Raw genomic sequence first — 24496 nt, 5'->3', positions numbered from 1 at the left:
TCCGGGGAAGTTCACAAATTTCCACGCCCTTCTCTTGAACTTCTTTTTCACTTTCTCTTGAATGACTTTCCTGCGTCAACAGGAGCATGGCAGCGCTTGCGCCGCCCCCGACATGAGGGGCACTCGCACATGTTTAATCAACAACAAATTGCCCCCCAGTCGTCTCGACCGACGCTATTAACGTAAAAAGTCACGTTGCAGTTTCACGTGCGCCCGGATGTTCTTCAACCCCCATCAGTTCGATCTTCGTTTATTCCAGTTTTCTAGTCATGTTGTACATCTCGTTAATCGTGTTTTTATTATTTTGGTGAATTTTGGTGTTTTGAGTGTCGCACATTCTTGTATATAACATTGAAGTTGCCGAAATTTGTGTCGCTTTTTTGGGTGAGTTCTAGAAAAACGCATCTTTTTTGTTCAGAGGAATATTGGGATGAATGAGTAAAAGAATTGCAACAAAAATGGAACTGTATAAGCTGAGACTGGGAAAAGCCAGATGTACACGTGTCCTTTCTTTTCACAACATATTGGATTTAATGACACTGTTATTGCGTTACATTTTATGCCGCCCGCTCAATTAATTAACTGTTCATTGTTTAAAATTAGTTTTAAATTACCTTTACTCGTATTAAATAAGTTACTACTTTTATCCTGTTCTTAAACGAATATTCAAAAAAGCAAATATTTCTATTATATAAAAATACACTTTTAACGATTTTGCCTTGTTTTTAAGGTACCTTTTTAAAAAAATCCAAATTTTAAGGATTTTGTACGATTTTTAAGAAATATCAAATTAGATTTTGGCTAAAAAAATTCACCTTCGGAAAACAGTAAAAATTTAGAGATTTTATAATATACCTACAACTCTACACTATTTTTAAAGTATATTAAAAAAAGTTAAAATTCCTGTCTTCGACCTATAAAACCTGTTGTTAAAAATAATGCCGAATCCTTAAAATTTGCACTATTTTAAAAAGGTACCTTCAAAACAAGACAAAATAGTTAAAAATGTTACTTTTTTATACCCTTGAAATATTTGCTTTTTTAAATACAGGTGTCCCAGAACTTGCGCCCCAGAGAGCAAGGGAGAGTGCCGACAGCAATACAGATGGTAAATTTCAAAACAAAAATTGACTAAGTTTAATAGTATTCGAGAACTGATAAAAAGTTAACAACCAATCCCAAAAGCTTATTCGAGAAGTGGAGTAAATGGCCATCCCAATTTCCTAGGCAACGAGAGTCTAATGCTTAACTGACCAATGGATGATAGTATGTGTCCATAGTTACCAATTTTCACATTCTGTTCGGCTTCGGGATTGGCTACAGTTTTTTTGTCTTATCTCGGTTATTTTTTGAGTTAAAAAATTATGGTTTCAAAATTTTGGTTCAGAATTGTTGCCTCCATAAGCCCTTTCTCTCTGGGGCGCGAGTTCTGGGACACCTGTATGTATACCTTTAAAAATAAGGTAAAATCCTTAAAAAAGTGTGTGCTGAACAGGCCCACATAGTAGTTATGTTTACCAAAAACACATATTTTTGCGCACAATTTTACGGGTTTTTAAATAACCAGTAATACTCGAAAGATCGAATTTTTGTGATTTTTAATAATAACAATAATTAATAAATCCTATTCCTATTCACTTTAGCGAGCGATCTATTAAAAATTACGGATCGATTTAATTTTAACCGGATCGCTCTAAAATATTGGAGTTATTCAGGTAGTAAAGCTAGAAATGACTAACCTTTAGAAAAACCAGAAAGAATTAATAAAAACAATTTCGAATTGACATTCTAATATAGATATTAAAACAGACGTAAAACATACAAATAGACATGTTTCACTCTTGTGTCATACACATCATCGCTGTGAGGAAAATCGACCTTTTATTTAGATAGAAAATGTTATAAAATTTGCACGCAAATACGCCCTTACTTAATAACTGATTGTCAAAGCAAATAAAAATTTCCGGTGCCTTAAAAATTGTAAATGCGCAAGATTATTCCTCCAAAGTAGTTGTCTGCATGCTGCATTTCTGAAAAACCTTTATCTAGAACAAGGCCAGTAACCATGCACCCCCCTTGACCGAGACATTAATTCCCACCGACAATAAAAGAACAAGGTGTGTCTAAACACCGTTACAATCTAACTGTAAACATTACACCTATCATAACATAACGGTTCTCATGCAATAGGAAAGTACAATCAAGGCTAAATTCCGCCTAGATGCAGTACTGGCTAATTAATGCACAAATGTATTCAAACGTGTGCTGGACCAAGTCACGTTTCTGTAGAAAGTGAACGTTCAGTTCCTTTAGTGCCATGTAGACAGTTTAGATTTGTATTTTTTTCAGTGTACATCTTTGATGTGAATCCCCCAAATGGCTCACGTCCATAACATGTTTGCAACGATTTGTGTCCGAAACGGAGACGTCGTCAGCCTCGCCAATGACTGTCTTGGTAAACGATTTTCACCTCTCAACTCGGGTTCTAATGAGATGATTTTAGAAAAACTCCATGAAATCTTGAAGGAGCTTTCCTTGGAGGATACCACGTTGAGGACTTATCGAAGAGCTGTGGGTTTCGGGCAAAACATCCAAAAAGATCTAATTCCGTTGTTGACGAACATTAAAGATGACGCGAAGAATAATACGAAGATTATTGATATGGTTGTGAAGATCTTGGTGAATCTGACGATTCCGATCGAGTATTTGTTACCTTTAGAAGCGACTGGCCGGACGGAAGTTGGAAAACACACCATCTTCGAGCTGAATAAACTGTTGACTAGTAGTAAGGAAGCTTTTACTGATAGCAGAAGTACCAAAGTTATCATGGACCACATTAAATTCCTTGTGGAGAGTGATTTAGAGATGGATCTGGAATATTGTGAAAGTATCAACAACTGTCTCCTTCTTCTGAGGAATATTTTGCATGTTCCGGAAGTGAAGAGCCCACAGAGCAGTCCTCTAGCGCATTCGAGTATGCAGAATGAGATCATATGGAATCTCTTTACACAGAGCATCGACAAAGTTATCATTTACCTCATTTCATGCCCGCAAAAAGTAAGTTCAAATCAAAGAAGTTATTGTTACACATTTCCTCGTTTTCTTAGATTTACTTTGGCGTGACTATGGTTCAGCTAATCGCCCTCCTTTACAAAGACCAGCACGTTGGAACTCTCCAAAAACTCCTCAACCTCTGGCTTGAAGCTTCTCTCAGTGAAAGCTCCGAAGACAACGAGAGTAACACGTCACCTCCGGAGCAAGGCAGCGACGACTCCTCTCCTATCATCACTTCGGATCCCACATCCGATTCAAGTGATGGGGGTGGTGGCAAAAGAATTAAACCGAATTCTAACACCATTGAACGCAGCAAAAAAACTCTCTCAGGGATGATGATTCGAGGGAAATCTACAGAGACCGAAACGAGCACAAGTAGTGGAGTGTCCACTGCTCACAATAGTATAGATTCTGTAGACATTCCAAAAGAAAAACCTACAGCGAAAAGTAAAAGAGACTGTTCGTCGCAAAGCGAGGATTTTGGTTACGTGACGCAAGTGGAGAATCAAGAATCCATTTCCACTTCTAGTAATGAAGAAGACCAACCACAGCAAAAACCGGTGCATCAGAAGCCGCATACGTTCCAAAAAAGCAGGTACAGTGGAGGGAAGAGTCGCGCAGCGACGGTGTTGGATAAGAAGGAGCTAAGGAGGAAGAAGTTAGTGAAGAGGAGCAAGACAAACACGTGAGCATATTAGTGCTCATTGTTAATTAACTGCTACTCTTGTTTTCTCAGAATCAACATGAAAGGTCTTTTGCATCATCTCCCAACAGACGAAGATATTGCTAACATCCTGAAGGAATTCACAGTGGATTTCCTCCTGAAAGGCTACGGAAACCTCGTTCAAGACCTCCACTGTCAACTCCTTTCGAACATCCACGTCCAAATCGACTCCTCCCATTTCTTCTGGTTGATAACTTATTTCCTCAAATTCGCGACACAGTTGGAACTCGATTTAGAACACGTCAGCCCTGTTCTCTCCCAAGAAATTTTGGCGTACCTCGTCTTTCAAGCTGTTTGGATATACGAAGAGCTGGAACTGAGCGAAAAAATGGACATAGATTTGAAGCCATGTTTGCGCCGGCTTCATCTGGTACGACTTGGTTGAAGCTTTCGTCTCAGTTTCAATGAATTTTTCAGGTGGTGACCGCCCTGAGAGAGTTCTTGCAAGCTGTTGAAATGTACCAAAAGATGATACACTTAAGCGACGACGATAGACTCGTTTTGGTGAAGTTACAAAACCAAATCATCGAAATGGATGATTTAAAGTCATTATTTTTGTTATTGCTGAGGCAGTACAATCCTGAAATCCAAAGCAGACAGTATCTTCAAGACCTTATTTTGACCAATCACAATTATTTGTTGTTTCTGGAGTCAGCCACCAAAGAACGACATACTTTTAATTTAATGGAACACCTTAAACAGTAAGGATTTTCTCTTCTTCTTGTGCGCGGCGCCATCTTTGTAGGTATAAAAAAAAATAGGGATAAGGGAACTTTGTTGTAAGTAGACCCTCTCACATTATACAGAGCTTCAGCATGCACTTTAAACTAGAAATCTGCGAATTAGAAAATGCTTCTGGTTTAAACACTTTCAGATTCGCGACGGTTGAAATTATGCGCCAATATGGTCTTCTCCTCGAGAGCTTTAAAGAGAATGGAGAATTCGTCAATAATTGCATCTTCACGATGATGCACCACATTGGGGGAGATCTGGAGCACGTGACCACGCTGTTCCAGCCAGGGATTTTGAAAACGTTCTCTCGCATTTGGGAAACGGATTACGAGCTTTGTGACGTAAGTAGCCTGTCGCTACTCTTTCAACTCGTAATTTGTCGTTCTTAAGGACTGGTCGGATCTAATCGAGTACATTATACACAAATTCATCAACACCCCTCGGCAAAATCCCGATTTGAACTCCTCTCCTGAAACCGATAATTTAATCGAAGAAGAGTGGACGGAAGAAGAGAAAGGCAACTTGTTAGGGTACTACAACCAAAGTCGGTACTTCCCCGACACGATAGCCAACATTACCAAAAAATACGTCCGCCAAAAAACACAAATGTCCATAATCCGACAACTTTTCGAACAAAACATTATCAACGAGAGCCAATACAACGATTTCGTCAAAGCTAATCGGCAACCTGACCACCTAAAAGACACTCAAATCATCATGTCGGATGCTCAAAACATTGAGGACTCTTGTGGCATAGACGATGGAATTAGAATCCTGCGAGAGTACCTATGCCGAGACAACAAAAGCAAATTAGTTTCGTGGCTCCAGAAAATTCTCATCGACACGTGTTATGTCAAGTTAGTTCTTGCAAATCCCGATGAATTTAACCACAGCAAAGCTTTGGGGGAGCCAGTCATCTATTATTTCGCCCGTAAGTAATTAATTACTGATATTGAAAGATATGAATGTTGTGCGTTGGCAGTACTGAATTTACCGATTCCTGTAATTCCCTGGACGTCGGAACAAACTGCAATTTTAAAGTACAAGTCGTTTATTTTGCTACTGCACAAACTGGGGTTGTACTTGCCGATCGATACTGGAAAAATTTTTGTGACCATCCCGAATTTTTGGAATGCCGAACATGTTTTCACGATGGCGCAACAGCTGGGGCCCATTGACCAAGGTAGGAAGCTGAATGCAAAAATGGTGGATGCGCCGGGTAAACTCAACAATTTTGTTCTTCAGACAAACTCCACTTCGACATGGCCATCTTCAAGGGCCGCAATAGCTGCGAGACGCTCAAGAAAGAAATAGCTGATATCACAGACTCTTTCCAACGTGGAAAATTCTCCATGAATGACAGCAAACAAACCCCAACGATGGTCAGATACACGCCCTTGTAAGTACTGAACTCCCTTTTCTCCCCAAATTTCAAATTTTGCCACCCCTCCATGGTTTCTAGACCAAATTCAACCGAATGGTTTCAAACCGACAATTTCCAAACCCGAGTACTTCAGATCTCTGAGTTCGAAGTACCGATAAATAGGTAAAATTTGGTGTTGTCATCGTTGTTTTTTCGTTGTTGTTAGTACAAGATTTAATTGTTGTTATGTTTAGCGCGCATCCTCTTTCCATCACCATCCCTGGACTCGAAGAATTCCCCTGCAGTCTACCTCCACCGGAATTGAGCATCGTTGACAATCAAGTGACGCAGAACATGGAATACTCGCCGATTCACGAAGATCATGAGCGCAGTACTTGTGAAACTGCCTCGATTGCGTCAGATTTGACGAGAATGTGCGTGAGTGATGAGGAGGATAAACTAGTTTTGGTTTTAGAACAAAAATAAACTCGTCATGTTTTCTTTAGAACAAGTTTGGTGTATTTTTTGTTGCGGTTGTGTAAAATCAGCTTTAGATGTTGTCTTGTACATTTTTTCTGTACTTACACGTGATATTTGTTGTATGAAAATTAAAGAATATTTTCGGAGTAGCAAGACAACGTACTATACATCCTTTATTGACAATAAAAAACGGATAAAACTGAAAACAGTTGATTTGACAATGATAGGTGATATGTTTTAGGTCAAAACAATATATTGCATCCCACAGGAAATCGTGTAACATATAACTTAAGTACATTATGAATATAATTTAATAATCTTCATAGTATATAAAATGTACAACAATTACATGCACAATAACGCCCTTTAAACTTTATAATACATAATGGCTCCGTTTTGGAAATGTCATTTGCGGAACCGCTCAGGCTGTGATTCGACTACAAAAAGTTACGTACTTTTATACACTTTTGACTTACATGCAGTCAAAATAGTAATTATTACCGTAATATCTTAAAAGCAATTATAATGAAAATTTTCAACTAACTCCTCTGATGGCCACTTTATTGGACCTTTTCGTACTGCTCAACATCTTCCAAATTGAGGATGTCGTACTCGGTGATCTTGTTTCCGGAGAATTGAGCAAACTTGGCTTCGACATGCAAATCTGCGGAACGTTTCACCACTGCAAAGTATTAAAAAAATTAGTGACTCATTCAGACGATAAGCGACCGGTTTTGTGAAAAAAAACGAATGCAATAAAGCAAAAACTCTTATCAGTATTGTGAAACATGAGTCCATAATGATAACCAACTGCATTAGGTATCATCGAACTGCAAATAATGTGAAATAACAGTAAATCTCGTATTTAAAAATTCATTTCTATAAAAAATCAATAATGTTGAATATTTGAAGTATTATCACATTTACAACATAGATAAAGTTATAAATCAAATATTGAACTATTAACATTAAATTCTCAGAGAATGTTTTATAGATTTTAACTCACCTCCTCCCACGTATTTCTCCAACTTGTAAACAGGTCTATGTTCGCATTCCTTTGCTATATAACTCCCGATTCCCTTCAGATCCTTCAATGGAGGCGTAACAACTCTCATCGTTTCCCTAACGACTTGCGTATCAACCTTATAATATCCCTCCCACATCTTATGAATCAAATCAAAGAGAGACCTTGGGGGCAACACATTTCCCCTATTTAATGGCATTACAAAACACCTATTCCCAGTGATATCAATGATCCCTGTCAAATTGGTGTTGAAATCATGAACGAACCTCCCACTTCTCCCATCGCGAAAATCTGGAACATCGATTTTCTCATACTTCTCCCCATCAAGGTCAATCTCAAAATCCTCTCGGAAATAATTGCGAATGATATCGTCGTAGCTGTCTCTGCTCAAGTTGTTGTCATCGTCATCATCGTCACCGCCCAATGTCTTAAATAGATCTGGATGAGGCATGCGTTCTTTCAAGTACAAAGTCTGCCTGTCCTCGGAAGGCATGGGAATTTGAGCATAACCAGTGAAACGACGCATTTGGGCGCTGATGTATTGGTTGTAAAGAATTTTACCGACGAAAATGCCAGTGCTAACCACCAAAAGCGAGGTTAAAATGAGGCAGAGGGTTGTCGCGGTGGAGACACGGCGAGCGCGAGCTTTGAGGAAGACCACGTCGGAAGGCTGACCCTCGACATCTTCAGCTGGTGGCTGGCATGAAATAAAGAGTTTGTTAATAGGAAAAAGTTTTTTGAAGAGCTTAAATAATCAGAAGTTTCATTATTATTCAAAACTTTAAATTAGAAACCATAAAAACACGAAAATTTATACTAGCGGAAATATTAAACGAAGCGTTTTAAAAAAAAAGTTTCATTTTTATGCACTGTTAAGTCATCATGATTTACACAGGCTTGAATTCATTACAACAGACCTTGACTTTATTGTCGTGGTAAAAAATGCAGTAGTAATTTCTTCATTTATCGCTTTGTTAAAAAATTAAATAAATTTATGGATAATAATTTGTAGTTTCCACATAGTAAAATATGTCAGCGATTTTTACTATTTTTTGTTTGGATTATAAATTAACCTACTTTTAATTTTTATTGATGTGTTAAGAAAAATGACGAAATAAAATAACAATAATAATAATAAAAGCATTTTATCGTTGCTCTGACGATAGTGAATTTGGACCGAAATTTCACAAATTAACAGTTTGTACAGTGGGTGCACTTAAAATTTCCATTTTCCATCAAAATAAGTACATATCAGACTTTTTATTACTTTTGGAGTTTCTCTAGGTATATCCTAAATACCGAAAGATCAAATAAAAACTCATCTTCGGTTGGTTTTGAAATTTCAAGTCATGTCTTTGATTGAATGAACAATCTTTTGCTTTTGTCAAGTAATTTGACGTCAAACTGAAAATTTTGTGAAAATTTTAATGAACGATTTAGACAACGCTGTCATGTTTGATTCATATTGCAAAAAGTTCTCTTATGAAAAACTAACTACGACACGTACTCTTGCATTCCCAGTTAGTTTTCATCTTATAACCTCAAAATTGGCAGCTGTCAAAGTGGCAATTAAGGACACGCTTCTCATGCAGAAGATCACAAGGAATTTAAAGTTGTGTCGTTGCTTACAATCGTTGAAATTTCAAAATCAAAATTTTTCTATTTTAAAGACTATCTCATAAATGAGTACTAATATCAATATGGAAGTGTTTGTGCTTTAATATTAATATTCAAGCTTTATTTCAATTTACAACAAATTTTAGTTGCAGGAAAATTTTCCAAATGAATAAACGAGAAATTTTCACTTTCAGAAATGTAGTTTTAAATCGTGCATAGATCAAAATTGAATTTATATTAATGCATTGGCGTTGCGTTTGAACTTTTAACGTACTTGTCAAAATCCAAAAAAATTGAGACTCTAATATCTTAATTAGTTTAAACTCAATCCGCATAAAGTTTGCTTTACCGCACTCAAGATTCAATATCTACCAATGACTCCCTTGAAATTTCGAATATGTATTGCAATTTTTGAGGTCTTGAATTGGAATTCGATATTTTAGATTCCAAAAATTAGCATTCTTTATTGGACTGGCGATTAGAAATACAAAGAAATAGATTTTACACTTTAATATAGGTATACAAATATAGGTCAAAAATATTGATTTTGACATTTGTCAAAACACGATCATGCTAAGAACAGACGTGACTTTTGTTATAACTGCAGTCGATCCGAACAACAAATTTTAAACATTACTTTTAAAGAATTTGGAAAAATTAAGTTGAACAATCGCTGATTATTCGTATTATAAATAACTTGACCACTGATTGAAAAAAAAAACGCCCCCGTAAATGCATTAAATAATTGACCCCATCAACTTTTGCCGATGAACTCGTCCAAAAAAAACCTAAGAATTGTTTGTGAAATGCGATAATTCATTCCAAATTAATAAAATTATGCAAATTCGGTTTGCATTAACCTCATTGATGACACTGCGATTTCGGCAAAGAAAAATCACGATTTACGTCTTAACAAGAACATGAAATAAAGTTGGCCATATTAGCAATGTCAGTCCACATAAAGAAAAAGCAATGGACTTACGGCTGTTGCCAACTGATCATTTTCCACCAAGGGCGCGAGTTTGTCTTTCTTTTCACCAGAAATCGGCTTCTTCAGGATGGTCATTATTACAGAAAATGTTCACAGGATTCAACAAAAACACGTAATTGATCGATTTCCTCACTCACTGCTCCAAAACAAACACTGACAAGATCTGCGCTTGTCCAAAACGTCCACACTATACGTGATTGGTAGAAATGGGTTTGAACAACCAATCATCGCGTAGACTGAAGTTGCAGAGGTTGCAAGTTTGACAGATGAAAAGTTTGATGGATAACCTCATTTAATGTTTTGATCTGAAATGGGGAAATATTCCAGCGACTCGGACAGCGAAAAACGCAAAAGTTATAAGAGCAGGTCGAAGTATAGGTGAGTTGTGAATTCAGCAGAGGCTTTGTATTTTTTTAGATCTCCTTCCTCTAGTTCTTCAGACTCCAGGAGGGCCCATAAAAAGAAAAGCACTAGAAGTAGGAGTCGCGATAAATATTCAAGATCAAGGTATGACAACCGCGAGATAATTTAGAATTGAATATCATTTCTAGGAGGTCACGCAGTAGTAGTTCAACAGCACATAAATCGAAATCACGACGTCGGTCACGATCTAGAGACAAAGCACGGTTTCGGGACCGCCACCATAGGTCTAGATCTAGATCCAAGTATAGACGTTCTAGATCTAGGTCTTATATCCGGGAGTACAGCAGTAGGAGAAGACGTTCAAGTTCCAGCTGTAGCAGTTCAGAACCAAAACATGACAATGTTGAAGAAAATGTTGTAAATGAAGTGAAATTGCAAACTCTTTCCATAATTATATCTAATTCGTTTTTATAGATCAGAAAATCTCCAGAATTGTCTAAAGTTGATGCTAAAGTTCTCACAACACTCAATGAAGATGGTTTTACCCCAAAAGCTTTCACTTCAAGCAAATCTAAAAAAGTTTTAGATAACATAGTTATTGATCTAAGAAAACAGACAATCAAAGTACCAGAAGTGGAACCAGTAGAACCTGATAGTGTTTTTCATCACAATGTAACTGATAAACACATTTTAGAATTCATCTTTAATTGTGAATGTTTTAGCTGTTTTTAAATGAAGAGGCAAGAATGGAAAAGTGGATCAAGGAACTTTATGGGTACAGACAGAGAGCATTACAGCAAGGTTTGAAGGTGGGCGATAAATAACTTATTTTGTATTCAGAACATTCAGAAAAAATAAAGATCTTCATTGTTATTGATTATTAAATATGATTTTAAACCCACATTGTGTCTGAATGTATTGTTTATAAAAAATGAGTTCTATAAGAAGTGTCTTTTAGAGCGTTTATTATGTAACAAATTTAATTGGCCTAAAAACCTTCCAACATTATCTTCTAGTTTTTAACAAAATTCCAAAATATCTAGCCATGCAGTTTCGTAACATTCTGATCAAGTGTGCAACATTTCGTCATTCCTTGGAGATTTATTGATTTTCCTGGACTTCTTATTTTTACAACTTTCAGTGTGAAGTTTTTCGTCTTTCGCCCCTTTTTTGTTGTTTTACTTTAAAATGAAGCCGTTTAAAGTGCCCTTTAACGTTTCGATATTTCTTTTTCTGACAACTGGTAAGTCTGTTATAGTATCCCCGCCGTATCTTTTCAAATAAACGCTTTCGTAGTGGTTTTCTATTCGTATGCAGACAATTTATGCATAGAATGCACCAGCTTCGACAAATGTTTTGAAAGTTCAAACACGACGGGACCATGTGCAAAACTTGTGAAGGATTTGGAACTGGGGCAGGAAGAGAAAAAAATTATGGATAAAATTACAGCAAGTTTTGCTGAGGATGCTGCAGGCGACACCTGTGTTACGGTATTTCTTAAAGGTGAGTCGACAAAAGTGCATGTACAAAACCTACCACAAACATTGTAGATAAAGCGGAATTTAGAGGCTGTGCCCCAGCGAAATTGGGTGAAGATGATTTTTGTGACGCGCTTGTAAAGGCAGAAGCCACTGCAAATTGTTCTGCATGTCCGGCCGCCGAGGCTGCATGCAATACACAACCACCAGCTAAAGTTCCTCAGGATACAGGCACGGTTGTTGACGCCAATAATGGGACATCAAATGCCACAAAAAAAAGTGGTAAAAAGTCAGCAGCACCTGATACAGTCTCTTTAAATGTCACACTTTACTTTTTCATGCTATCTGCCGCTTTATTTAAATTTGCTTTGTAACTGTTTGTAAATTGATCGACTGTTTGTAAATTTGTTGTGAAATATAGGGTAAATTTCAGTGCATATATTGCAGGACTGTCGTCTTTGCGTCCAAGGGTCTAAAATTCATCTTGTGATAAACGGCGTAAAACTCATTTTTACATTAGTAGTTCTTGAAACTTGAATTATTAAATTCAATTGTTGAATACTTTGTTTACGTCCTCAATTACCATGGGTAGACAAAAATTTATACAACAAAACTACTAGTAAGGCCCCTTCAGAACACATCGTGATACAAAAAACGATGTGTTCTGAAGGGGCCTTTACTAGTAGTAACAAATTTTTGCTTAGCTCTATTATTATTAAGGGATGAATATTAAGTAACGAAATATAATCCTACAGAACAGTTATCAGGAAATCTACCACAGTATTACGACCAAAATGCTGCCCTCATTCTCATGAATAAAACATAAATATGGGGATCCATTCAGATTATATATGGCTTAGAATTTATCCATCAATTTCCCCATCAAGAGTATCCTGTCTGAACATTTCAACGTCCGCTTGACTGTCAGCATGTATAACTTTTCCTCTATTGTCAGGCTGCAAAAAAAAGATTGTTTTTCTTATAAACATTCACCGTTTTTCTACCTTTGGGTGCATCAAAATAAACGGTAATTCAGCCGCCAGTTCTCCTCCCAAAGCCCCCAAATACAACTTCACCTTAACTGCATAAGAGACGATAATTCCAAAAGCGTCACGTTGATCGGGGGATGCCAACCTGAAAAACGAATAATGCAAAAACTAAAAAAATTAAATATTTATATACAGCGTGGTAGAAGCCAAATTAGTTTCTTGACGCTTCAACTGTCCATCCAAAGCGATTCCTCGTCGCTCTTTGTTGGAAGAAAGCAGAGGAACTAGGTGGACAATTTTTTGAAGTGTTGATCCTGGTTGAATCGGACACCCTTCTCTATAAAAAAAATAGTTTCAGTGCGACTAATTTTCAGTACTCACTGTGTCTCCATGCTTGCAACAGTAGATCTGTATTGTCCGTTCTGGAATAGCACCACATCAACCCCTTGCTGCACCATGACTTTGATCTTCTTCACCACTTTATTACTGTTATTCCGTATACAAATATTTGCCGCAATCTTCTCCCCATGATAGTACAACTGTTTATCCAACGTCACCTCCAATTCAAGATCCCCAGGACTCAACATAAAGTCCTTACGAACGACGGTACATGGCTGCTTTCCTTGCTTCGACGGTGCGTACTGCACCTTCCTGATTGCCATAGACACAGTACTTCTTTTGTGAGAACGATCAGTTTCGTTCTCACCAACAAACAACTTAACATAATAGTGAACCCCGCAAGGTTGACCTTCCTCTTCTGAGCCGGGCTGAAGGGTGACGGAGGCAGGAGCGTTCGGTGGTAAAGAAAAACTGAACGCGTAAGAGTTCGCTCCCAGTTTTTTCATAAGGCGTTCTTGTAGTTTTGTCGGGTTTTGCTTTTCAGGGGGTGGAAAGATTTGATGGGTGGCTAAGTGAAGATCCTTTTGGAAGTTCAAACCCATGACCTCGTCTTCTTCGCGGCCGTAGCGGAAGCTGCAGATTACTTGGCCGAAGACTTTGCGGTCGCGGTAGTCGGGGTCGAGCACCACGACGCCATCTAAAAACGCCAAAAATAGACAAAGAAAAGAAGTAGAAATTATTTCAACAGTAAATCTTAAAAAAAATTAATAATGCCCGTTCAAGGAACTTTGTTTTTTTCTTGCTCCCGTGGATTACATGGCTCGACATTTAATCAGTTTAAAAAAACATAAATTTTCATTTCATGCATTTAAACATAAAAACATGTGATTTCGCGTATTTACCCTCAAATATTTCCACGGTTGCGTAAACTCTTACCTATCGGCTCAACTCCGGAGATGTGGTCAACAAAGTCGCGTTTCCCCAGATACAGGGTGAGTTTCCCATTTGGGGATTGCTTCTTAAACACACGAAAATTGAACACCATTTTCGTAAAAAGCGCAGTTCCTGGAGAAGTCACACTTTTATACAGCGAATTTAGGGCTTCTTAATGCGATTATATTTAGACGTCGTCAATGATACAAGTCACTAAATTCGATTAAAATATTAACATTCCGCGGATTTGGTCGAGCTAGAATTCTGATTGTTGTAATAATTGTAATGTTATACTCCCGGCGTCGCCGCTAATTTTGCAGTAAACACAATGAAATGCGATAATTGTGACGGAGGCAACGATAAATGTACATGTTGATAAAAATCAAGGCCTGGAAACAGGAAGAAATGAGCGAGTGTTAAATAAAATTGGTTTTATACTCAAACTATGTTTATAATAAGTATATTGAGAAATATCCAAGACTCGTTTGACATACAGGCTCATGTTTATTTACATAATACACACAATTATTCTTTAAAGACAAAATTGTCACAAGCATGGTATTTATTAGCTTAAACTATTCACTAACCGTCTAATGTGGCCGATGACGGAGACAACCCCCGCAATACCGTTCGATTATAATAATTTCATTGTAACCGAACGAATCATTCTCTATATTACGCAATAAATTATGAATGAGTAAATAAATGGTCCTAAGAGACGGTGCTGGAAAGTTCATTCATTTCATAAATATATAAAAAGAAAGAAATATAAACAAGGTACAAAAAAAAGTGTTCACATCCACGCACTTTGTTACTTACGGAGAAAGCTATCTAAGCGCAGTTTTTATGATATGATTCTTTTTACATTTTTAATATTATAAAAAGTAGAAAAATTCTGCTTTACACTCTTATAACCCCAACTTTGTAATAATTTTAACATTCGTATAAGATCCAATTAGTTCCTTGTCAACAATAACGGGTGTGTTTAGATGACTTTCTAGACAACGAAAGATGACGAAAAACCTTGACACTGACTACCTATAATTAATTACGTTCACTATATAATACAATTGGAAACACTTCGAAACTCTTGGCCGTATTAATTACAAAAAATATAATTCCATCCTTAGACTAGCGTAATTTAGCTCCGGATTTTGTCTGATGGCACTGAATTTTCATGTTCAGATCAAACTTCCAAACGGATTTTCCGAGCTGAATTTAGGAAGCAACCAATTTTCTCCTATCAACAATCAACATTCTCTTCACACCTTACATCTACTTTTATTAGAGTATTGACGATATAAAAGCTGCATTTACAAGTTTCTTCAACACAGAATTATCTACGAAGAACTAGTTGTGCTTCAGACTACTGGTAATTGAGACGCGAGCGTCCTCAATCAAGAGAACCGCTTCATTCGGGGGAAATTCAACTTAAAAGTATACGATATTCACAAAAATAAACAACATGACCAGAACACTTGGGATTCTCTCTCATATTTAGAGCCAGGTTGACCAAATAAACCATACAAAGAAACGCAATTTATAAAATATGAATGTCATTTTTCTAAACGAAATTTCGGGGTAGCTAAAATTTCAAGGGGGTTATCCGTTGGTTGGTTTTGGTAATGGACGTACGAGGTACAATTTTTCTCCTTGTTTGTTCGTGTAAATGGGCGCTCTCTGGTAATGGTCGACGAGTTGGTCCAAAGTGTGGAATTTTCGTTGTCCGATGCAATAAAGAGCTCCTTCGACGTGCACGCGGAAGTGCTTGTTGCGACCCGGCGCTTTCAACGACACCGAATAGTCACCAACCTGGAAAAAAAATTGTTTTTTTCACAAAGCAACCGAATGAGTGATAATGCTCACATTGGTTTCACTGTCCCTGATGAGGAAATCGCCATCATGTCCCCTCTGGTTTAGCAGGCTATCACACAACTGTCGCGTGATAGTCCCGTAATACCAAGGTTTGTCTATCAGATGTGGTTTGTCCCCCATTACCACCTGCTGCGACCTCTCCAACTCCTGTTTGTTCCTATCGAAATACGGCTGCGTCAGATACTCGGACAACTCCTGCAGGTAATTCCTGGGCACCAACCCAACCTGCCCTTGGGCATTCCTTGCTTTGTACCATTCGGGATCACTCGGGGGCCTATCTAAAATTTCCAATCTATCGCCTTTCTCAAACGACAATTCTTGATCATTAGTGGACGAGAACGAATAGAGAGCCACAACGATGTCGAGAACATTTTCGGCCATGGCGTATGTGTGGAGGGTATCATCGGCGTCGCCTTCTTCTTGGGTGTAATTCGAAGGGAACCAACCGGCGACGTTACCACTCTGACCACGCCACCATCCATCGTTGCTTTTTTCTAAGATAAGAATGCGAGTTCCTTTGACTAAAGACAGCTCGTCGGGTTGTTGTGCTTGGTAATTGTACTTGACTACGGCGGTGCCGATGGCCTCCGAGGGGTCAGCTGCTTGGCGACGAGCCATGCTTGGGGATTCCACCGTTCTGGAGGGAGAGTTGTTTGAAGGGAGGGTTTTCGAACCACCACTTTTTTTTACCTGGAAACAAAACTCAGATTTATAACAAAAACTACGTTAGTCGAACTACCTCAACAAAGCCAGAATGAAAAGTAACGAATTGCATGTTAACATAAAGAAAAGCGCCACACAGAAATCATGCATTTATCGTATTCGACTGAAGGGATTAGTGTTGCTGCATTAGATCAAACACGGGATAAAATATAGAGTAAATATTGTAAAAACCGATACGAATTTTTCATTATTTTTTTGCGATTAGAAAACTATTCACATTTTTAATGGAACTTTAATGGAAAATAACTACAAAATTGTTGTCGACATAAACGTACTCCTTTTAAAAAATTAGGGCTAGTCAACTAGTTTCATACAAAAAACTCGAAACGGGAACTTTCCTATCAATATTTGAGTGCTGAGAATAGGAATATTATATTAACCTCGACCGAAATAGATCGAATAAAATGGTATCAGTTGGATTCAGAATCAAAATACAGAGTAAATACGGAAATAAAGAAATATCAAAAAAAAACAAGCAGGGCTAAATACTGAAGACATTCACAAACAACATCTAAAGCAAAAAAATTCTTCTTAAGGCCGTCTGACACGGGCCACAATTATGAACAAAAATGTGAACAGAATTTGGGATATATTTCTGATTTAAAAAATGAATAGTATTTTTGAAGATATTTTGTGCACATGTATGACACGGCTTCCAAATTCTGTGCATATTTCTGTTTTTGCGCTTGCGCATTCGAAAATATTTTGACGTTTAACTTAGGGATTTTTTTTCTGCTCAGAAAACGAGTGCATCAATTCCTGAGAATTTAAAACCATAAAAGTGTAGCGCTATATTTTTTTAATTGTTCCATATACAGGCTGTCCCAGAACTCGCGCCCCAGAGAAAAAGGGCTTATGGAGGTAAGAATTCTTAACCAAAATTTCGAAACCATAATTTTTTAACTCAAAAAATAACCGAAATAAAGCAAAAAAACTGTAGCCAATCCTGAAGCTGAACAGAATTTGAAAATTGGTAACTATGGACACATACTATCATCCATTGGTCAGATGAACATTAGACTCTCGTTGCCTAGGAAATTGGGTTGGCCTTTTACTCCACTTCTCGAATAAGCTTTCGGGATTGGTTGTTAACTTTTTATCAGTTCTTGAATACTATTAAACTTGGTCAATTTTTATTTTGAAATTTACCATCTGTATTGCTGTCGGCACCTTCCCTTGCTCTATGGGGAGCGAGTTCTGGGACACCTTGTATAATAAGATATGGACAACGAGTTGTTTTACTCTTCGGTGATTTTAATATCAATTGTGTTAATTTCCCGTGGTTTGCTAAAGTTAAAACAAAAGCGACGACTTTGGTGTAGACGATGGTTACAACGACGTCACCAAGGAAAAGATGTTTTAACTTTATTAAACAAAAAGCTGTTGGTGGAAGATCCGAATCGTACAAAAATTTTCTTCGCTTAACAAACGATCAATTTAAATATCTGCTGAAGTTCATAGAACCTCATATATCAAAGTAAGATACTTCAATGCTGGATGTATACTTTTTGTATACATTCAGAAAATTGGTCCTCAAAGCACCTGTCTTTATTTCTTGGGTGGTAATATTTGGCCGCAATGGTCTTAATGACGCTTGAATTTTTTCAAGTGCTGCCTGCCGAGCATGCAGATTTTTGTACAGCGGCGTCTTTACGGCGAACAAATATGTATGTTTTTGATATTCTTTAATTAAAAGAGTAACTTGATCTCTAGACCACGATATTATTATTTGAGCACAACACAAGTTAGTTGACTTCAAGCGCAATGACTCAACTTCATGCGCAACATTGCCGCGCACTTTCTGTACAGAATTCTGGAAGAATTTAGAACATGTTCTAAAAATTTTTCTTCACACAGAATTATGTACAAAATTGTGTGCAAAGTGTGTATGACACGATGAAGATTTCTGGACATAATTTTTCAGACTAAATTCTGTGCATAATTGTGGACCGTGTCAGACGGCCTTTAGACACAGTGCCAGATTCTGGTTGGTTTCGTTGTCTTGGCCAACATAAAAAAGGTGCTTTTACTTTTGGTCGCAATTTTTACACATTTTCAATTCTTGTGCAATGATAAACAAGATCAATTTAAAGTTAAAAAAACAAATGGATCTCTTTAATTACGCCACGTTTATCAATAAACACAATAGGAGTAATAAAAAACATTTGGCGCATTTCAGGTTTTGTTATCTCCTAAAATCAGCAAAATTACCTCTAAAGCAAACTGTTGAATTCAACAATAAATTCCCTTAAACCTTGACCAAACAGCTCACAACTGGCGATTATCCAAACAAAACTTTTATGGTACTTTAAATGCTCTAAACATTGAACACATACCGTTACCTTTTTCTTGATACTGTCAAACAAAGAAGGCTTCTCCTTCTTGACATAGTTGCTTGGCACATATCCGGCTTGATTTCTGGAATTTTGCACCTTCCACCAGTGCTTGGAATCGTCGAGTAGGAGATACCTCTCATTCTTCCTAAGGTCTAGTTCCTGAGGCCCTTGCGCAGCATAATCGTACTTGGCCACAACATGGCAAATGTCATCTTGACCAGTTTTGCCTACAACACACAAAAAGTGAGCAGAAAGTGATAGGTAACAAGCCACTGACCATGTCTGATATTTGGTGCAGCCATCGAATGGGGTGTCGATTTAGCGGCGAAATTACTCTTAGCTTGCCAAGACGGTTCTGGCATTCCACGAACAGATCGGGTCTCCAACATGACCACAAGCACAACTATCTAGTGCTAGCCGACATTCATGCTTCTACTTCTACAACAATGAAATGCGATGATTTGGTGGAAAACAAATAAACTTCATGCTGAAAGTAAAATGTAATGAATGTTTAGTGAAGAGAATGGCGGGAAAGGAAATGGGCACAGGGTAGTTGGAGGAACTTTGGGGGAGCCTGGAAGTCATCACTTTGGGGGTGGGACCAAAACAATAGAGAATTCCAAATAGGATATAGAGGAACTTACCGATTTTCAAACTGGACATATTCCTTTATTACACATCAGTAGTCGCGTTGAAGCACCATTTACGAGATTTTCACGATAATTACATAGAAAACAGCTCCCACCCTCCACTGTCTTTTCAGAAGACATCACAGGGGAGCTTTCATGTCACGAATTGTCGACAAGAGGGCGCATCGATCTACGACCTTGACAACTGGAGCGGGACATTTGATTTGTCATTTTTTTAATGACGCTCTGACTTTCTTTTTGAGATTATTGGAAGACTTTGAGCACACGTATCGTTAAAAACTGGAGAGAAATCCATTGTGAACACTTAAAAACATTAAAACAAAGTGAATTAAGTGTGTTTTTTGTGATTTTGCAATTTTGGGCTGTCAGGGTCGTTTGTTAGGTTTCCGACCCTGCGTTGCAACTTTGCAACCGATCGTCAGTAGCGATAAAATACCCAAATTACGTTGTTCCAGTCCGAAATTTTGTGATAACTCCTCTCGAATCGTTTTTATTGCCGTTTTTCATGTTGAAATTACCACAGTTTAACACCCGATCACTTTAAAAGCGCTAACCGGCTTTTCCTCGTGTTTCCATCAGCCACTGCATTGTCAAATCAATCAAAATGGCGGATCCAGGTTACAAGAATCGCATTCAAAATTTCAAAAATAAAGGAAAAGACCAAGATGTAAGTATTACAAAGTCTTCTTTGTATACTTTGGCTGTGCTCCTTTCTTTTGTGGTACTTGTAACTCGTCTCGACATTGCGCTCCCTAATTTTCGTGTGGCCCCCAGGAGATGCGACGGCGCCGCAACGAGGTCACGGTCGAACTGCGTAAAAACAAGAGAGAAGAAACTCTTCAAAAGCGGCGAAACGTCTTCCTCGTGGGCTCCACAGATGAAGAAGACATTGAGAGTAGCCTTTCCAGCACAGACTTGGAGGTGCTCGTCGCTCAAGCTGCCACGGTGGACAATCCTGCGCTCCAACTCATGGCAGTGCAAAAAGCACGAAGACTACTTTCCTCCGATAGAAACCCTCCCATTGACGCACTCATCGCCAGCGGAATTCTGCCGATCCTCGTGATGTGCTTGGAGCGATACGATGAACCAACGCTTCAATTTGAATCAGCTTGGGCGTTGACGAACATTGCGTCGGGGACCTCAGCTCAGACCAATAGGGTGGTACAAGCTGGGGCAGTTCCTCTTTTCCTCAAACTGCTGCACTCACCGCAACAGAATGTCTGTGAACAGGCTGTTTGGGCTTTGGGCAACATCATCGGTGACGGGCCGCAATTGAGAGACTATGTTATTGAGCTAGGTGTCGTTAATCCACTCCTGTCTTTTATTAAGCCAGATGTACCCATTACTTTCTTAAGGAATGTCACTTGGGTTATTGTTAATTTGTGTAGGAACAAGGATCCTCCACCGCCCATACAGACAATTAGGGAGTTGTTACCGGCTTTGAACGCGCTTATTCATCATACAGATATCAATGTAAGTATTAAGTTACAAGCTTGCTCAAAGTAAGTATAAAAGAATCTCAATGTTGAGGTTCATTTCTACACCAAAAGATTCTTTTATCATATTTGAACATTAAACAATTTCCTGTTCTATTGGTACAGGCGTTAATAGGAGCAGACAGTTTGAAAAGTGACAGTGAATAAATTTACGCGAAATGCATCAGTATTCAAATTTAACCCACTTTTCATAATTGCTGACCTTACATTTACTATTTATATATTTTTCGTGGCTCATGACTAATTACACTTTTCAGTTGGTATGTCTAAATCACAGAATAAGAGCTAATTTTTTTAAGAATTCCTAGATAATAGTCGGCACTTTTTATGTATCGTGTGATTTATTCAATTTTCATTCGCAGTTGACTTTGAGAAAAAAATGGATGTCGTAACTAACACCACCGCAATAGAATTGACGTATGAAAACAAAATATTTGAGAGATTTGATAGTTTTCGAGCAAGAAGCCGACATGCGTTCAAAATGCATGGCCTGTCTGGAATGTAAATGGAATGATAATGAATCACACGATATTTTGAAATGTTTAAAGATTTTTTAATCGTCAAGATTATCTAAATTGCGAAGAATGTTACAGTGATTCAGTTTAAATATTAGTCATTTTTATTATATTATTATAGTTAATTGGTGTTCGTTCATGTAACAGCGTGTTGAAATTTCACATGTCAAAAACTAGAAACCATTTTTTCAGATCTTAGTGGACACAGTATGGGCATTAAGTTATCTAACCGACGGAGGCAACGAGCAAATCCAAATGGTGATCGACAGCGGGGTGGTCCCCAAACTCATCCCCCTTCTCAGCCACAAAGAAGTCAAAGTTCAAACTGCCGCTCTTCGTGCTGTGGGCAACATCGTCACCGGTACCGACGAACAAACCCAAGTGGTGCTAAACTGCGACGCTCTATCTCATTTCCCTGCCCTTCTTTCGCACCCCAAAGAAAAGATTTGCAAAGAAGCGGTGTGGTTCCTGTCCAACATTACTGCCGGCAATCAAATGCAAGTTCAAGCCGTGATAGAGGCCGGGCTTTTACCGAAAATTATTAACAACTTGAGCAAAGGGGATTTCCAGACGCAAAAAGAGGCAGCATGGGCCATCAGTAATCTCACCATCGGCGGAAATAAAGATCAAGTGGCAACTTTGATCAGAGAAGGGGTCATTCCGCCGTTCTGTGATTTGTTGAATTGCAAAGACGCACAGGTTATTCAAGTTGTTCTTGATGGAATCAACAATATGTTGAAGATGGCAGGCGCGGAAGTGGAGCAATTGTGCACTATGATTGAAGAATGCAACGGCTTGGATAAAATTGAAATGTTGCAGAACCATGACAATATAGAAATTTACAAAATTGCTTACGATATCATCGAGCAATACTTCAGCGGAGAAGTAAGAAATGAAATTTGATTTTATTGGTTGAATTAACTTTGTTTTTCAGGCTGATGATGATCCTAATTTGGCGCCAACTGCGGGTGACACTGGATTCCACTTCGACCCAAATACAAACGTACCGAACGAAGGGTTCAAATTTTGATCTATCGGTTCTATATTGCTCAGAATCACTTTTTTGATCTAGCGCGTTCGCTTCCTTTTCCCTTTTCTTTTTTCTTTTCGAAGTTATGTACGTCCATTTTAATTTTTTGTGTACATATAGAATTTTTTATAAATAATTGCACGTAATTCCTCTAGGATATTTATTTAATTTAAAATGAATTGACGCCAACATTCTGGTTGTTGAAACGTCACAAAATGTGTAACGGTATTTTATTTTTTTATGGATTTAAATTAGGTAAATATCGGCGTAATAGAATCGAAATGGATGTACATAAAGGAAAAATCTGAGCATGATTTTGAAATCAAAATGTAACAAAATTTTAACGGTATCTGTCATGCACAGATTTTTGTAATATATTTTATGATATTAACAACTTTTGGTAAACATCATGGCATATCTACGTCCCTATTAAGTTTCACTTTTCCGTCGCCGGTAGTCATATACATAATGTTTATCGAAAAGGAGGATGAATTTAAGAATACAAGGAAAATTTTAATTGACTGGTCAACTTTAATTAATATTAAATAAGCTATTATAAAAAATTATAGTTTCATGCTTACCATTGTACTATGGTAGTTAATCGTTTTAAGTAAAATATAATTTAAAATAAAAAAGTGGACCTTCTTTTACGCTTTCATTACACTTTTACATAACTGAAAATTACGTTAGAGAAATACCAATGTAAAAAAGCACGAACACAAAAAATTACCTCATTTTACCTAAACTGTCACGCCAGTTATATTTTTGCAGTGACAAACGTTTTGAACCAAAATTTTTTCTTGCTTTTTTTCTTCCAGCTTTACCAGAGTATCGGACGGAAAATTTACCGACAGCTTCAAGCACCCTCTGCTCAAAACAATTCTTTGTGGTTCCGCCGCACTGAATTTCCTCGCCACTTTCTTTTTAACAGCAGATTTTGGTTTGGGTTGCGCTTTTGTTGTCGTTGCAGGTCTTGGCGCATTCACCAAAGTTTCAGTCTTACGAACGGGAACAGATTTGCTTCTAAACCTGGAAATACTCGGTTTTTCAGGCTCCCAAGGAATTCGCTCCTCAGGAATCTAAAAAAATCGTCAGAAGAGTCTTTGATTTTATTTTCGTACTTCAATTTCTAGCGCCGGCTGAGGGGTACAAGCCAGACATTTTGATTTGCGGTTTATTGGACCGGACGGCTTTGGCTCTTCGATGTATAAACTTTCGAATTTTGGCAACTCAACATCATATATTGAAACCCGATTTAAAAAACTAAAAAAAAATGTTCGGATCATCGTTTTCAAGCCTTTTACTTACTTTGGCTGAGGAGTGGTCCATAAATTGTCGACACGACTGGTTCTCATGACGTAGCTAAGTCTTTTCAATAAACTAAAATTATTTTTTTCGATTTCTTCGCACCGCTCTGTTTCTTTCTGTTTCTTCTTCAGTTTGAGTGCTACGTGTTGTCTTGGTAACGGGGGGCGGTTATCGATAGCCGGCCCTGCGGACTGAACCTATTTTTTTTATTACAAATTTATAATTTCTTTTCCGATATTTACCTTCCTTCGATGATTATCATATCTTCGTTGCTGCCACGGCCTCACCAACAGATTATCTCTTCGGGAGATCATTATGCAAGCTTATCTTCACCGCGGTGTATAACTGGTTGCCGCGACAAGTTTTGTAGAGGGCACCACCACCAGTCATTGTGACACTTCAAATTATAAACAATTATTTCAAAATTAAATCAAAGTTTTGTGGATATGCCGTGTTTTTCGATATTTGGACTCTTA

General features: G+C 37.8%; 8 protein-coding genes across 17 annotated transcripts; 4 read left to right on the top strand and 4 right to left on the bottom strand.

Moving 5' to 3' along the window:
• Positions 1–148: 148 nt before the first annotated feature.
• tim (timeless) lies at positions 149–6502 on the top strand. 2 transcript variants are annotated; one of them, XM_088035247.1, is made up of 12 exons: positions 149–384; positions 2350–2455; positions 2504–3057; positions 3108–3739; positions 3791–4148; positions 4196–4479; positions 4653–4851; positions 4901–5441; positions 5493–5693; positions 5756–5909; positions 5973–6056; positions 6128–6502. In XM_088035247.1, the coding sequence occupies exons 2-12, from the start codon at positions 2377–2379 to the stop codon at positions 6357–6359; spliced, it is 3318 nt and encodes a 1105-aa protein (XP_087891373.1). In that variant the 5' UTR covers positions 149–384; positions 2350–2376; the 3' UTR covers positions 6360–6502. The 2 variants fall into 2 exon arrangements, with proteins under 2 accessions (XP_087891373.1, XP_087891374.1); XM_088035248.1 differs by lacking the exon at positions 5973–6056 and having other exon boundaries at positions 152–384.
• LOC148173950 (uncharacterized) lies at positions 6492–10170 on the bottom strand. Its single transcript, XM_088035250.1, has 3 exons — positions 9977–10170; positions 7360–8074; positions 6492–7035 (listed from the first exon to the last, which is right to left on the bottom strand). The coding sequence occupies exons 1-3, from the start codon at positions 10058–10060 to the stop codon at positions 6914–6916; spliced, it is 921 nt and encodes a 306-aa protein (XP_087891376.1). The 5' UTR covers positions 10061–10170; the 3' UTR covers positions 6492–6913.
• Positions 10171–10192: 22 nt separating this feature from the next.
• On the top strand, positions 10193–11225 carry LOC148173949 (uncharacterized). Of its 5 annotated transcripts, none has more exons than XM_088035255.1 (5): positions 10193–10363; positions 10418–10492; positions 10549–10774; positions 10823–11020; positions 11071–11225. In XM_088035255.1, the coding sequence occupies exons 1-5, from the start codon at positions 10296–10298 to the stop codon at positions 11170–11172; spliced, it is 669 nt and encodes a 222-aa protein (XP_087891381.1). In that variant the 5' UTR covers positions 10193–10295; the 3' UTR covers positions 11173–11225. The 5 variants fall into 5 exon arrangements, with proteins under 5 accessions (XP_087891381.1, XP_087891380.1, XP_087891379.1 ...); XM_088035254.1 differs by having other exon boundaries at positions 10537–10774; XM_088035253.1 differs by having other exon boundaries at positions 10403–10492.
• Positions 11226–11452: 227 nt separating this feature from the next.
• On the top strand, positions 11453–12263 carry LOC148173948 (uncharacterized). Its single transcript, XM_088037211.1, has 3 exons — positions 11453–11591; positions 11645–11851; positions 11899–12263. Exons 1-3 carry the CDS (start codon positions 11537–11539, stop codon positions 12198–12200), a joined length of 564 nt encoding a protein of 187 aa, XP_087893337.1. The 5' UTR covers positions 11453–11536; the 3' UTR covers positions 12201–12263.
• A 256-nt stretch (positions 12264–12519) lies between these two features.
• Positions 12520–14267, bottom strand: Arr1 (arrestin 1). Its single transcript, XM_088035738.1, has 5 exons — positions 14091–14267; positions 13197–13851; positions 13009–13152; positions 12831–12960; positions 12520–12782 (listed from the first exon to the last, which is right to left on the bottom strand). The coding sequence occupies exons 1-5, from the start codon at positions 14197–14199 to the stop codon at positions 12690–12692; spliced, it is 1131 nt and encodes a 376-aa protein (XP_087891864.1). The 5' UTR covers positions 14200–14267; the 3' UTR covers positions 12520–12689.
• A 264-nt stretch (positions 14268–14531) lies between these two features.
• Positions 14532–19818, bottom strand: dock (SH2/SH3 adaptor protein dock). Of its 4 annotated transcripts, none has more exons than XM_088037747.1 (5): positions 19666–19818; positions 19299–19508; positions 19022–19248; positions 15954–16652; positions 14532–15899 (listed from the first exon to the last, which is right to left on the bottom strand). In XM_088037747.1, exons 2-5 carry the CDS (start codon positions 19408–19410, stop codon positions 15690–15692), a joined length of 1248 nt encoding a protein of 415 aa, XP_087893873.1. In that variant the 5' UTR covers positions 19411–19508; positions 19666–19818; the 3' UTR covers positions 14532–15689. The 4 variants fall into 4 exon arrangements, with proteins under 4 accessions (XP_087893873.1, XP_087893876.1, XP_087893874.1 ...); XM_088037750.1 differs by having other exon boundaries at positions 19028–19248; XM_088037748.1 differs by having other exon boundaries at positions 19299–19459.
• Positions 19819–20032: 214 nt separating this feature from the next.
• On the top strand, positions 20033–23350 carry Kap-alpha3 (karyopherin alpha3). The gene is made up of 4 exons (XM_088037746.1): positions 20033–20338; positions 20446–21144; positions 21875–22567; positions 22617–23350. Exons 1-4 carry the CDS (start codon positions 20276–20278, stop codon positions 22710–22712), a joined length of 1551 nt encoding a protein of 516 aa, XP_087893872.1. The 5' UTR covers positions 20033–20275; the 3' UTR covers positions 22713–23350.
• LOC148173944 (uncharacterized) lies at positions 23316–24486 on the bottom strand. Of its 2 annotated transcripts, XM_088037753.1 has the most exons (5): positions 24263–24486; positions 24021–24217; positions 23834–23975; positions 23443–23791; positions 23316–23386 (listed from the first exon to the last, which is right to left on the bottom strand). In XM_088037753.1, the coding sequence occupies exons 1-4, from the start codon at positions 24332–24334 to the stop codon at positions 23453–23455; spliced, it is 750 nt and encodes a 249-aa protein (XP_087893879.1). In that variant the 5' UTR covers positions 24335–24486; the 3' UTR covers positions 23316–23386; positions 23443–23452. The 2 variants fall into 2 exon arrangements, with proteins under 2 accessions (XP_087893879.1, XP_087893878.1); XM_088037752.1 differs by lacking the exon at positions 23316–23386 and having other exon boundaries at positions 23427–23791.
• Positions 24487–24496: the final 10 nt, after the last annotated feature.

This window comes from Gnatocerus cornutus, chromosome 5 (genome assembly GCF_029298725.1).
Source record: "Gnatocerus cornutus isolate USDA-ARS CGAHR chromosome 5, icGnaCorn1.1, whole genome shotgun sequence".
In the NCBI taxonomy this organism is placed as follows: Eukaryota; Metazoa; Arthropoda; class Insecta; order Coleoptera; family Tenebrionidae; genus Gnatocerus; species Gnatocerus cornutus.
Note: the sequence above shows the minus strand (reverse complement) of the source record. Positions and strands in the feature narration are given on the sequence as shown.

Coding starts and splice junctions, on each gene's coding strand:
- tim (XM_088035247.1), top strand. CDS start 2,377: ATGGCTCACGTCCATAACATGTTTGCAACGATTTGTGTCCGAAACGGA. Junction 2,456..2,503: donor CCTCGCCAATGACTGTCTTG/GTAAACGATTTT, acceptor AGATGATTTTAG/AAAAACTCCATGAAATCTTG. Junction 5,694..5,755: donor GCTGGGGCCCATTGACCAAG/GTAGGAAGCTGA, acceptor TTTGTTCTTCAG/ACAAACTCCACTTCGACATG.
- LOC148173950 (XM_088035250.1), bottom strand. CDS start 10,060: ATGACCATCCTGAAGAAGCCGATTTCTGGTGAAAAGAAAGACAAACTC. Junction 8,075..9,976: donor ATGATCAGTTGGCAACAGCC/GTAAGTCCATTG, acceptor ATTTCATGCCAG/CCACCAGCTGAAGATGTCGA. Junction 7,036..7,359: donor GGAGAAATACGTGGGAGGAG/GTGAGTTAAAAT, acceptor AATACTTTGCAG/TGGTGAAACGTTCCGCAGAT.
- LOC148173949 (XM_088035251.1), top strand. CDS start 10,296: ATGGGGAAATATTCCAGCGACTCGGACAGCGAAAAACGCAAAAGTTAT. Junction 10,364..10,402: donor AAGAGCAGGTCGAAGTATAG/GTGAGTTGTGAA, acceptor GTATTTTTTTAG/ATCTCCTTCCTCTAGTTCTT. Junction 10,493..10,536: donor GATAAATATTCAAGATCAAG/GTATGACAACCG, acceptor TATCATTTCTAG/GAGGTCACGCAGTAGTAGTT.
- LOC148173948 (XM_088037211.1), top strand. CDS start 11,537: ATGAAGCCGTTTAAAGTGCCCTTTAACGTTTCGATATTTCTTTTTCTG. Junction 11,592..11,644: donor ATTTCTTTTTCTGACAACTG/GTAAGTCTGTTA, acceptor ACGCTTTCGTAG/TGGTTTTCTATTCGTATGCA. Junction 11,852..11,898: donor TGTTACGGTATTTCTTAAAG/GTGAGTCGACAA, acceptor CAAACATTGTAG/ATAAAGCGGAATTTAGAGGC.
- Arr1 (XM_088035738.1), bottom strand. CDS start 14,199: ATGGTGTTCAATTTTCGTGTGTTTAAGAAGCAATCCCCAAATGGGAAA. Junction 12,961..13,008: donor AATTTGGCTTCTACCACGCT/GTATATAAATAT, acceptor TTCGTTTTTCAG/GTTGGCATCCCCCGATCAAC. Junction 12,783..12,830: donor TTATTTTGATGCACCCAAAG/GTAGAAAAACGG, acceptor TTTTTTTTGCAG/CCTGACAATAGAGGAAAAGT.
- dock (XM_088037747.1), bottom strand. CDS start 19,410: ATGTTGGAGACCCGATCTGTTCGTGGAATGCCAGAACCGTCTTGGCAA. Junction 19,249..19,298: donor TGCACCAAATATCAGACATG/GTCAGTGGCTTG, acceptor TGTGTGTTGTAG/GCAAAACTGGTCAAGATGAC. Junction 16,653..19,021: donor GTATCAAGAAAAAGGTAACG/GTATGTGTTCAA, acceptor TTTTGTTTCCAG/GTAAAAAAAAGTGGTGGTTC.
- Kap-alpha3 (XM_088037746.1), top strand. CDS start 20,276: ATGGCGGATCCAGGTTACAAGAATCGCATTCAAAATTTCAAAAATAAA. Junction 20,339..20,445: donor ATAAAGGAAAAGACCAAGAT/GTAAGTATTACA, acceptor TGTGGCCCCCAG/GAGATGCGACGGCGCCGCAA. Junction 22,568..22,616: donor AGCAATACTTCAGCGGAGAA/GTAAGAAATGAA, acceptor TTTGTTTTTCAG/GCTGATGATGATCCTAATTT.
- LOC148173944 (XM_088037753.1), bottom strand. CDS start 24,334: ATGATCTCCCGAAGAGATAATCTGTTGGTGAGGCCGTGGCAGCAACGA. Junction 23,976..24,020: donor TGGACCACTCCTCAGCCAAA/GTAAGTAAAAGG, acceptor ATTTTTTTTTAG/TTTTTTAAATCGGGTTTCAA. Junction 23,792..23,833: donor AGCCGGCGCTAGAAATTGAA/GTACGAAAATAA, acceptor CGATTTTTTTAG/ATTCCTGAGGAGCGAATTCC.